The following is a 12796-nucleotide window of genomic DNA, read 5'->3' on the forward strand; positions in this document are numbered from 1 at the left end:
CAAAGATTTGTGGGATGCATTGTGCAACAGTGGAATGCAATCATCCCATAATAATGTGATTATTTCAGCCATGTCACCCAGTCAAAACACACTGTATTATTCTTTGTATATAGTAAATGTAGACACCCTGGCAGCATGTTTAGGATTTTGATCTTTTCCACCTATTTAAAGAGAGTCAAAACAAATTAAAAAGAACTTGTTGATTGATAATTTCGCTCATGTATGGTTTGCATCAACCATTTCTGACCACAGCAGCTCTTTCGAGGCATCTGAATCCACCAAGTTAGTTGATTTGGATGTTTTTTTTTCCCTATTGATGTCAAGAATGCCCTCTCCCGCCATGTCAGCAACTTTCTCTAAGCTTTAATATCCTCCCTGGCCTCGGGGTCCTCGGCTCGGAGTGAGGTCTCGTAATGAGGACGCTATGCTGATAACGTCTCTCTCGGCGGACGAGAGGAATTCTCTCTGGCGAGAGCAGCCAACAATGACCTTCTTCTCATCTCTGGTAATAGGACCCACTTCAGACCTTCCAACTCCTGCATCATGAATAATCTCAAACTCCGGCAATAATGCGGCAAACTCACGGCGCCGCTGACACTTATGATGCCCGCTGGGTTCTACGCACAAAAAAAGAAACCGTATAGCATTCAAAGTACTACGCGAGAGAAAATCTAATCACAAATGCTATAAAATATAAAGCAGGCACATGAACAGCTATAGATATGGTGGAAATTTCCCTCAAACCCACAAATATGAATGTCATGTTGGGGTTGGATAAATAGTCACATGAATACTTCGGGAAGCAAGAATGTCTAACAACACATCGAGACGAGACATTTCTCTGGAGAAAACTTGCTTTCCAAAACCCTTCGGATTCACGATGTGTTCATCACTAAATTTAATGGCGATCCATCTGACAGTTGTTGAGATATTTCAGTGTTGAAAAGGACAGACTGGCTCCACTCAGCATGGCTTAATATCAACTCATGAATGAGCACTTTTACATCACCTTATATAAGCATGTCAGTGCCCTTATTTTCTCCTCTGGCTAAATGTCTGCATAATGAGCCCACGAGCTTCCATCACGGACACAACACCTGGCGCGTCCATCCATGAATGGAGGCCACAGATGGCGGCCCTCGTGCTAATTCATCAAACACCGCAGACATGAGTTTGCGTGCTACAGTACAACCCGCCGGCGTCTACTGGCGCGTCCCGCTTCTGGAACAAATTCCTCTTCGTGGCAGACTTAGGTCGTCAAAATGTCACTGTCCAGCTGAGATAATTCTCTGCCCTTTTCCTGAACCTGTCCCCTGGCATCGAGCGACGGGTAAATGCATCAAAGTAGCTTACCTGAGCTGGGACACAGGTATGCTGATGCGGATGGTTAAGCTTCTGACTCCCTGGGTACTGGTTTTAAAAAAGGTCCATCAACAACATACTGCCGCGTTAAGCCCATGGTTGGATAAAGGCTGCGGGGATGATATAATGGGGCTAATTAACTCTTCCTTATCGTCATAATGAATATGCGCACAGACGCCGTTATTAGCATCACCTCCCTGCAGACCATCAATCCGGCGCGGTTAAGCTAAAATTGCAAATATGGAAAAGACACATGGAACGTTCAGGAATGGATTGTACTGCACATAATTGAGGAGCTATTAAGTTAACCGGATGGGTTTAAATGTCATAACATCTGCGAGCGACACTGGAGTTGGAGGTAGAGCTGACATTTGCTCTTCTGGCAATTAGAAAGTGAGACGAGGAGAACGAGCGCGACGCCACCAACCAATCAAATTCATTTGAACAACATGAAAAACAGCTAACAAACGGGAAGGTTAGCTCGGTCGATAATGACAACATCAAGCTTACTGGGGATGGAGGGGGATGGCCTTGCCAAGCTCTGGATTAAATGGTTTTCTTTGTGCAGAGGAAAACAAAAGGTGTAAAAATAGACTGGACAGACACCAAATGTTTAATTATAAAAAATATATTTTACATGTCTGGGATAGACTCCAGCCCCCCCGCGACCCTACTGAGGATTAAGCGGTGTATAGATAATGGATGGATGGATATTTTACATGTTAAGAAGTCCAACATTTTCAAATGCAGCAAAGAGAAGAGAATTTCCAAAAACTAGAGGAATCCTTCGGTGGCGTCTTCCTTTCTGTGTGACTGACAGTCTCATGGGTGTGCTGTAGAAAGCCTTGTCGTCTTGTCTCCCTGCATGGGAAGAATGTCTGTGATCCAGTATTGGAACAGAGAAACGACTGCAGCTGTTTCCTCTACAACACAAAGAAGACGGAGGGAAGACATTTCAGTTAGTGCTGACAACACAATACCACAGGAGCACTCTGCGTTTTCACCAAAAGACGCTCGCTCACTGTTGTATTTTTGGCATAATATATCAAAATCTCCAGCCAGTGTGCAAATCTACTTTCCACCTCTCCGCGTGTACACATTCATCAAAAACGCGTCTTTCAACCCACCCAAGACGGGATCCTTCTCTTGCTTATTCTTAAAAAGTTCGGTTTAGCCTCAGCAGAACGTGAAACAGGCAGGATAAAGGGGGGAACGGTAAAGCCAATGTCATTCGTCAGAGGAACTCCGGGGTGCAGTAAAATATGCTTAAAGGAAATCTGCTTTAGACTTGCTCCTGCAGTCAATTGATTGCCACCGCACGGGTAGACAGAGTGAGGAGGGCTTTAGTGAATTCACTCGAAGGGCTTTAAAAGCACACATGCGCGCGGATTAGCTCCTGCAATGTGGGTTACATTAAAATACAAACACTGTGCTTGGGGTAAAAAAAGGTGTACGTTAATCAAAAATATTAAATAATTTAACATTTTCATACAGCGGGCGATTCATAAATGCCAGTGTAAAAACGCTAACGTGGCAAAGGGGCGCTAAGTGGAATAAAAGCTGTAAAGACTCATTCACGAGTGCTTCTGCTGCTGTTGGGCCGAAGTTAGACAAAAGCTCCGACACAGTTTCCCGGCGCGCTCACATTAAAAACAGCAGCATTTTAAAAACAGTGAATTGAAGCATGACTCATGCAATATGAAGTGGGTGGAGGGGGGTGGGGGTTTAGAAAGGCTTTCAGGCAGCTGTGGAGCAGGTGTGTGTGTGGAGACGACGGGCACAACCGAGGCAGGCTCTATTGTGGGCTCTGCTCGCGTGTAGCGAAAAAGGTTTTTGTGTCATTTTTGGGGACGGGGAGACGGACGCCACCGTGAGGCGGTCGATACGACGGTGGCCTGAATCCCCCGGCTGGTGTCTCTCATTCTGGAGTGCGTGACAGCAGCAAAGTCCCTGCTGATCCTATTATGCGGCCAGCGAGCCAACAAATGCACAAACACACGGACGTATCTGGGGATGCGAGGGATGTTTTGGTTGTTGACGGAGGTAGCAGGAGATGAACAAGTTGAAACATGTTGGTTAACTACCTGTGTGTGAGGTTTCAGTGTGGACACAACCAGCTCTAGTGATGGCAACTCAAGGGCAGGTATGTGCAGGTAAAAGGCAGGTGAAGGCAAGTAAGGGCAGGTATACTCAGATGGGTGTTCAGGAGCACAGAATAGGACAGAAGGAGGCAAGAACCATCCTGCAGGGACAGGCTAAGAAGTCTTTGGGGGCAGGACCCAGCAAGACGAGGCCAGTATGGACTGGGATGGGCATGAATGGATGGAAGAATCATGAAGCAGCCATTTCTGTTCCCATAGCAAACCCTTTGCTTCTCTTGGAAAATGCTATTTTAGTTTGTCATGTTCTGACTGACCTGCAGACATCGAGGGGTTGTTGTTGTTGTTGTTGAGCTCTTTCAGTGCCTTCTCTAATTGGTCCGTGTCATTCTGCTGAACAAAGGCCTTGAGCCTGTACAGCTGATTCAGGACAGAGGAAGACTTGCATCCGCCGGCTACGCTGCCCAGAAGGTCGTCCACTGTAGCAGACAGGTGAGGGACCTTGGCGACGTGTACCGAGGCTGCGGGAGAACAGAGGAAGCGAGAAGTGGTCTCTCAGCAGCAAATCTAGTCATTTACATAACACTTAAACAGCTGTAGATGCTTATTCTAGGAATTTTATTGCACAAGCGTTACCTATGATGCACCTAATTACCCAGACGTTCGCTAACGTAGAGCAAACGCTGCTATTTCCTTTAAAAAAAACTAATAAGGTGAATCTCATATCTGTGCAGACTTCATTATTTGTCTCTCTCATGTAAGAGGCTGCTCTGCCAGGTACCAGTGACTAAGGAGCTTCCTCTGGTTTCGCACACTGGTCATGGCCTAATCTGCAGCACACCCTGCAGCTTAATGAACTTGTTTCTCTGGATGAGCTCAAAGCCTTGATTAAAAACTCAGAGACCGAGGAGAGCGACTTCTTTTCCATAAGCTGGATTTTGTACGGTTAGACTGCCGTAAAAATAATCTGTACTTTAAACATCATTTATTTTACACCTTTCAGACTATTTGGAAAACTGCAGCAGAGTTGTTGTCAGTGATTACCAAGCAGCACCCAGATATAGAAATAAAATGTAAGAATAAAAATCTTATACACTGTAAGTCGTAACTTCTTTCAATATCGATGCTGTGTTTTTAATTGCTTCTGTTTAGTGAATCCTTTTGTTGTATAATGTTTCCAAAAAATAAAAAGAAGGCACAGATGTTCTGTGGCACAGTCATAATGAATTCTGGTCATCCATTTTCATGAACACACTTTGGAGTTTTTGGCAGAATTTAATTATGCGCTTGTTAAGTACATCTAAGAATGGCTTTTTGCATAACAGCAACAAACTGAATAAAAATCAAAAACACTTTAATGAACGGTGACTTTTAAAACACAACAGCGAGCAGCAACTTCCAGATTTAGTGCAGCAAGAATGATGTTCCTCCAAAAAGGCGAGCGCCCAGTACTCACAATCTGACGTATAGATTTCCATCGTGGTCCTCAGGAAGTCCGACACCTCAGCGGCTTTGCTCTCCACATCCTCCTCCCCCTCGTCTTTTCGGTACGTGAACTCCAGCGCGGCGGCCCGTGGCATCAGACCCATGGAGAGCAGCTTCTCTTTGTGCCGTTTCTTCTTCAGCTTTCTCTTCTTGTTCTTGCTAATGTTCTCCCCTGCCTGGTCCCCGAGCGTCGGGCTCTGACCTGTGCTGGATTCACCCACTGGACCATCTTTCGCAGACTCTTGACGAAGCTTCTTCTTCCTTCTCCTCCTCCTCTTCTGTTTTTCTTCATCCGGTTCTCCACTGCCCTCGTGGACGCTCTCCTCTGTGGACAGCAGGAGAGCAAATACTTGATTAGTTTCAAAACATTGTTTAATTTATTCAACAGCAGGCTCCTTAGGCGCCCAAACTCTGGAGCAAAATCAGCCTCAATCAATTTAAAAAGTAAGAATCTTGTGTTCAGGTTGTTAAAGGAATAAAATGCTACATTTTGCATGTTATTCGTGTGGGATACACCTGCAATCTGGGCCTAAGAAAACGCCCACGGACGGAGTACAACAGCAGAGCGGAGCGTCCGGTATTGCGGAGGCAAAGAGGCTGCATGTTTTCTTCCAGCCAATCACTGCATCAACTGATTCCGGTAATTAGATGCTGCTTCTTTTGAGCTGATTGCATTCTAATCAGTAAAATCAGCGAGTTTGGTCTCTGATTTAAAAGATGCGATACAGTCCGTCGATGCTACTTGCAAGAATTTCCCTCGTTCTGCAGCAATGTGTCCGATAAAATCAAAAAGGAGCCAACGTTCAGGTCATACATTAGTTATATAGACCACACACGAAAATACCACCTTCCTCCTACCTTATGGAAATCATCACTACAGCTCCTGCAGTTCTGCCCTTAATGAAGCAGTTTCAGTAAAACTGTTATCACACTCACTAATCTCTTCTGTTATGTTCTATTACTTAAAAGTAACCGAGACTGACCGCAGCCTGAATGTGAGCCCGTTTGGAAGCAGCAGTCTTTTTGGCCGCCTCGCTGCACCTCCCCCCTGTCCTTAACAACTTTAGAGGCACCCAGAGGTCAAAGAAAGCAGCTCCCGTTGAAATCTCAGTGACCCGTTCACACCTGTGAGCAGCAGACTGGCTGCTGGCCAGAACATAATGCACTGAGAGGTGACAGCGGCAGGTCCGGCCACACTGCTGCTCGTTTTAGTTAAACTGGTGGGGGTGCGTTCCAATACCAACGCTACCACACTGATTAGTACGCCAGAGGAAGATTTAGTAAGTCCAAATGCATAGTGTGTCAAATGCAGTGTGCCAAAAAACACCAGGCTATTTTACTGCATCTGGTTTTATTTTGCAAGCCAGCTTCTATTTTAACCCACGATGCTCCGTGCGGTGGAAGGCAGGTCACTGTCTCGTGTGAGTAAAAACACAAGCTGCAGCAACCAGAGCGCACCGGACACACGTTTGAAAAGATGACAGAAAATGCAATAACAGATGACAGTGCATTCAACTGTGACCCTGTTCCAAAGAGCAGACATTTTCGTTTTACTTCAAATTTTGCACGAGCAAGAGGAGCAAAGTTTAAGGCGCAGTGTAAAGTCAAAGTGGGAGTTGTATGCATGTAGCTGGTGAAGGAAGCTGCAGTGTGTGTCGACAGCAAACAGGAAAAGTACGGGTAAGGTAAATGTTCTGAGACGCAGCGGCTCTGTGCTCTCACATTCAGCGCTGGAGTTCACACTGAGGAGAAACTGACCAGGAATAAGAACACCACACAGCTGGTAAAGAAGGCACAAAAAAGACTCCCCTTCCTGAGAATCCTCATGAAGAACAACATCAGCCAGAGACTGCCTGTGTCTTTTCACCGCTCCATCATGGAGAGCATCCTCACCTACTGCCGCTGTACGTGGTTTGCCAGTTGCACAGCAGCAAACAGGAAAGCACTCCAGAGGGTCACCAAAGTAGCTGAGAAGGTCATTGGGTGCCGTCTACCCACACTGGAGGACCTTCATGGCTCTTTCTGCCTCAGGAGATCCAACACCATCCTGAAGGACTCTTCCCACCCGGGACATTTCCTGTTCAAGCTACTGCCGTCGGGCAGACGGTACAGGGCCATCAGAATCAGGACTAACAGACTGAAGAACAGCTTCTTTCCAACTGCTGTCAGAGCCATAAATGCCTCTTTGTTGTAATAAGTGCAATATAGTGTTAATAAACAACTGCCACTACCTCTGTCCAACATCCACTATGTGCAACATACACTGTACTTATTATTTAATTTAATCTTTTTATATAGTTTTATGCATATATTTCTTTTATATTGTATATAGGTGTTTACAAAGTTCTTATATTTTTTTGCACTGAAAGGCCTGCACCTTACTTCGTTGTACTCGTTACAATGACAATAAAGTGAATCCGAATCTTTGCGATTTAGAACGCAGGTGGTGAAGCCCAGTTATGGTAAAACCTGGCCAGTCCTACAAGAGCACCATCCAGGGTCTGTGCTAATACATAACATTTAGGATTATTTTGTATTAATAATGTCACTTTGCAGTAGGTAAAACTGAACCTCACATCAATATGTTGCTCATAGGAACCAAGAGCAACCTCTCAAGCCTAAATGTTCCTGTTAAGCACATTTAGGCACATTTTTACGCCCACGCAGGAGATAATAAGAAAGAAACAAACAATAAAACTGGTGAATAAATCTCACATGCTTGCCTGATAACTTAAGAGAAGGGAGGGCACTCTTTGGTGGTCTAGAAGCTGGATTTCCCTCTAGGAACCAGAGGCCAATTCAAAGGTGCAGTTAGAAAAAATAATAGCTCAGAGGCTTAATTCTCAAAACACTAAAGGAACTAAGTGAACCCGACAACAGCTAATAAATAAGGAAGATGCTTTTTGATGTTTTTGCCGTGTTAACACAGTGTGGAAATCTACAAACTTGGGGCTTCCATGCAATTACTAAAACACATCCACTAGATTTGCTGCTCTGTTTTTATAATATCATAGCTTTATTAACCTTTATGAAACCCACACCGTATTTGACCTTAAACAGCACTCTGGTTTTCAATTCCCTCGGAGGCTTCACCACCCCCTCAATCAAAAATGTGTTCAATTAAGAAACCTGGATGCCGACGAGTGCAATTAATCAAACTTAACCTCGTCAGTCACTCCCTCAGATGAAGCCTTGTGTAAGCCAATAAAGCCTCTTTCACTTTGAGGTAAAGCAGAAACCCGTCGGGCGGACGTGGAGGTCTGCATTAAGGAAGATGATGAGTGTGGAGACATGTGTAATGAGCCGGGGCTTTTATTACGGCCTGATCATTTTGGCGGCTCGCGGCAAGACAAAATAAACCTCCTTTAAATGATGCGGAGGCTCGTCCTCGAATCGCACCGCAGCACGGCTCACCTCATTACAGGTGGGGAACGCTTCACCTCGGCATTAATCAGCTCACAACTCGGCCTAATAGGCGGCATCGATGAGGGTTAATTATCTCCTGAATAAGTTATACAAGTTTACCCTGACAAATGCCTTCAATACAAAGATCAAACAGAATTACCCAGGCTCCACCGCCATCTGTACAGCACTCAGGTTCTCCCCCCGAGTTAGAGAACGCCATTGATTCTCGCTGTCCGTTTCCCTTAACTAGAGCGGCAGAGACAATCAGAAAGAGTGACTTTAATACTAAAGAGAGGCAACTCGGAGAAACCCCCATGCCGTAAATCTCCCCGAGCTTTATGGTGCACGGCGCAAGACCATAACTGTGAGATTATGGTTGTCTTACCAGCTGGGTCCTCTGTGCTATTTATGCTTTCGAGCTGGGGAAGTGTGACGGATTCCTCTGAATGTATATTGTAGTCTGCAGGAGGAGGCAGAACTGTGTACATCCGCCTGCCTGCAACGGCTGCATTCTGTGGCTTCCCTGCATCTCCTGACAAATGGAAAAAACGGAAGGCTATAAAACACAAATAAAAGGCATTAACGTGGCGGCAATTATGTGTGTTTGTGGTGCTAAACTTACCAAACGCTGCGTCCTCTCCAGTAACTTTTCTTTTCACATGGGTTTTTGTGGCCAGAGCCTCTACAACGCGTGGAGGGCTGCATTGCTTCTCCAGTTTAGGGGGTGCAGGGTAAAGCTTCTTGAGTACTTTTGATTGAAACACTACATGACAGAAGACAACAGAATAAAATAGGCATGACACATCGCTGTTATCAGATACATGTCGTCCTTTTTGTCAATGTGACCGACTCCAAATGTATTCTTGTAGCACAAAGGATGATGTGAACCTGCTTGATCATCAGCCCTGAAACGTGAGATGGTTGATCCTATAGGCCAGGGCCGCCCAATCCTGGTCCTTGAGGGCCACTGTCCTGCATGTTTTAGATGTGTCCTTCTTCCAACACACCTGATTCAGCTCATCATCAAGCTCTGCAGAAGCCTGATAACGATCCTGATCATTTGAATCAGGTGTGTTGGAAGAGGGAAACATCTAAAACATGCAGGACAGTGGCCCTCAAGGACCAGGATTGGACACCCCTGCTATAGGCCATGTTAATGCTGTAAGCCTGGCACTGCTACCACAATATCAACATTACAAACAGTAATATTGAACATAGAACTTGAATCATTACATTAACATAATACTGGCCTAGCTATAAAATGTGAAGAAATCGTGGACCAGCATCCCACAGATCATCCATCAGATTTAGATCGGGGGAATTTAGAGGCCAAGTCAACATCCTGAACTCTGTCATGTTCCTCAAAACATTCCCGACCTATTTTTGAGGCAGGGCAGATTATCCTACTGAAAGAAGCCATCGGGGAATATGATTGTCATGAAAGGGCGTACATGTTCTGCAACAATATTTACGGAAGTGGTACGTGTCAAAGAAACATATGTATGAATGTCATGACTCGAGGGTTCCCAGCACAACATTGCTCAGAGCATCAAACTGCCTCCGTCAGCCTTCCTTCTTCCCACAGAGCATTCTGCTGCTGCTGCCATGTTCCTCCATGGCTGCACAAGGGTCAGCAAGGGCACATGACTTGTCTGTGGTTAAACAGTAAGCTGTGATGCACTGTGTTCTGACACCCCACACAGGACCTGCTCTAACTCGATTGTGCAGTCATCTCAATTGTTATCTGATTCTTCCAGCGTCCATCCCATCAACCTGAAGAACTGACTGTTTACTTGCCACCTAATGTATCACACACCTTGACAAGTGGTACAAGATAATCACAAGATCATCAATGCAACACACACCACATGTCACTGATCACTGATATTACTGACAACACGTCCATCAGAGTAATTTTTCTGTGAAAAATTTGAAGAAAATCCGAAGCCTTTCGTGTACATTAGCCTGTACTGAGTCGTGCTCACTACACGGCTGTACAGGTACCGTGTCTGAAAACCGAGTCCATCCATTTGACAGTGGAACACGTGCGTTTGTTTACAACTTGGCTACAAATGTACTCATCGCGAGACTTAGCAAGCTAGCTCCGTTAGCAAGCTAGCCATTAAGATAAAAACGTACTTTTGCATTAAATTAATGTTTTCTGACAACACTGGAGGGGCTCACCTTCCTTCCTTTGTGCCATGTCGACAAACCCAGTCGTAGAGAGTAAGACACAGACTCCAATGCTGCCGGCGGCTAAGCAGGTATAGCTGCTAAGCTAGCAAGCTAGCCGAGTTAGCTAGCAAGTATGGTACAGTAGCTTTTCAAATTAGCTCGCTGTATACTCGCGTCACACACAGGTGAGGCAGCAGGTGTAGACATTTCTACTGCTCAACAGAGAACTATAGTTGCTTAAAAGACGCCAAAATAACCAGAAGAATGCTCGGACCTCTCCAGCAGCACTTTCCTCCAGCTACCACTTGCAGGAAATATGGTAAACTGATAGCGAACGGGGGGACGAGATATCGGTTGTGCCGCGCCAGACTCCATTCAAATTCATGCTAATTAAAAGTGGACTTGGTTGTCAGGAAAAATATATACCGTGCATACCTCGAGTAATTATATTAGCTAGATCAGTTGAATCCGTTCTTCAAATCGGCATATGAATCAACCATGTTTAACACAATATCAATTGTACTTTTGACACTTGACTGCAGCCTATTTTCATTAAAAAGACTTGAGTAATACAATTCAGACTTTTACCAAAAAGTTAATCAACTGTAGAATTAAAGTGTGACTCTTGTTTTTTTTATAATCCCACGTGAGCATACTGCCAAAGTAGTCAAAGCTAATTAATTTTTTTTTAGATCGATTTAAATTGCCAACTTTGTTTGCTGAAGTGAGAAAACATCCACACGAGGCTGCGGATGCATCAGGCTGGAGCTCCCCGTGCGTCCGAGTGCTGCAATGACAGCAGCTTTGGGCGTGCGCACACCAAGCCAGCTGTAGGACGGGGTGGAAGCGAGATGAGAATTTTAAGCAGGCACCTCATGGCTCAGCATCAGCACCGGGCTGAGTTAGGATTTGCGCACCCATCAAACTTGGCTTGGGACCTCGGCATGTGAACGGGCTTTGCAGGAGGAGGAGGATCCACCTAGAATGTCAGCTCTGAAGAAGGTAATTCCCTCTCACTCACTCTCTCTCTGTCTCCCTCTCTCTCCCTCTCTTTTTTTCCTTAATCTTTGAGCGCACATTTAACTCCTAAAATGTGACATGTGCAGGATGCAAACCTGGTGTTCAATCACAGTAAATGGGAAGATGCATGCAGTAGTGAGGGGGAAAAAATGGGTGTGTGTGTTTCAGCAGTTTGGCTGCAGGATTTTCACAGTTGTGCATGAGAATCAGACTTTTACACTGTGGGCTTTTGCAAAAGGATTACACTAAAAAAATCAGCACTAATTATTTGAACTATATTAAGTGTTTTAAAATGCAGATTTAAAAAAATCTTGTGTTCACAATCAACAAACTACAATGTGATTTTTTGCATCACTTTTGCATGAACAGTACATTTGGCCACCGCTCCTCTGCTTTAGCTCTTGGACATCATTACACTTAGATCATTCCCTGAGGAGGAGGAGGCTTGGATGAGGAGCAGAAAAAAAAACCCTTGTAGCTTATGGTAACTTCTCCACTGGTTGTTATGTCAGGTTTGATCCTTCCCAGACTCCTCCTTTTGTGCACTGTCATGTAATACTGTATCTGCCATGCCGACTGTAGTCTCTGTGGGTGGATGAGCTTCACTGACTGTGTCTGACAGAGCCCCAAGCCCGGCGCTGGCAGTCCTGAATCAGAACTCCATGGAGCTTAACAAAAAGAAGGCATTGGGAGGGGAGGGAGTTGTAGCTTTTAAAAGAATCAAGAAAACTACACTGATATGTGTAAACATGTTACATAATACCATGCGGTGCACAAGGCATTGAACAGCATATGCGCAATTCCCACGAGCTGATTAATCAGGTGGTGGGACTCCTGGGACTGGTGCAGGAATCAACCCCCTTTTTTTTTTTTTGTTTTGCTGCTGCTGGGGATGTTGCTAGATAATGACCAGTTAACCGCCTGTTAGTGTAAAAGAAACTTGTCATCACTGTCGGCTGTACATTGACAAATCGTCTCGTTCAGGATTCAGTGGAGTTGCGAGTATTGATGTCTCAGCTTCAATAGATGGCCGTGATTGAGCGACACAATAAGAAAGTTGCACAGAATGCCTGCTTCAGCACTGCTGCCGAATCCACAGCAAAACGCTGGGTTGCTCAGCACGCGCTGTGAGTGACAAAGTGCTGGCTGCCAGCACTCACATAGTCAGACATCATAATCACAGAGGTGCTAAAAATAGGGGGACTATATTCATTGCAATGCTTTAGAAGCTCAATGGAGTTATTGCTGTT

At 45.0% G+C, this 12796-nt stretch overlaps 1 protein-coding gene across 1 annotated transcript; it reads right to left on the reverse strand.

Annotated features, from left to right (window-relative positions):
• Window positions 1-1954: 1954 nt before the first annotated feature.
• On the reverse strand, window positions 1955-10874 carry erich1 (glutamate rich 1). Its single transcript, XM_008276885.1, has 6 exons — window positions 10536-10874; window positions 8974-9114; window positions 8737-8883; window positions 4918-5271; window positions 3779-3982; window positions 1955-2285 (listed from the first exon to the last, which is right to left on the reverse strand). Exons 1-6 carry the CDS (start codon window positions 10552-10554, stop codon window positions 2185-2187), a joined length of 966 nt encoding a protein of 321 aa, XP_008275107.1. The 5' UTR covers window positions 10555-10874; the 3' UTR covers window positions 1955-2184.
• Between the last annotated feature and the right edge of the window lie 1922 nt (window positions 10875-12796).

This window comes from Stegastes partitus, unplaced genomic scaffold (genome assembly GCF_000690725.1).
Source record: "Stegastes partitus isolate 25-593 unplaced genomic scaffold, Stegastes_partitus-1.0.2 Scaffold82, whole genome shotgun sequence".
Taxonomy (NCBI): Eukaryota; Metazoa; Chordata; class Actinopteri; family Pomacentridae; genus Stegastes; species Stegastes partitus.

Coding starts and splice junctions, on each gene's coding strand:
- erich1 (XM_008276885.1), bottom strand. Junction 8,884..8,973: donor TGGAGAGGACGCAGCGTTTG/GTAAGTTTAGCA, acceptor TCCATTTGTCAG/GAGATGCAGGGAAGCCACAG. Junction 5,272..8,736: donor TAGCACAGAGGACCCAGCTG/GTAAGACAACCA, acceptor TGCTGTCCACAG/AGGAGAGCGTCCACGAGGGC.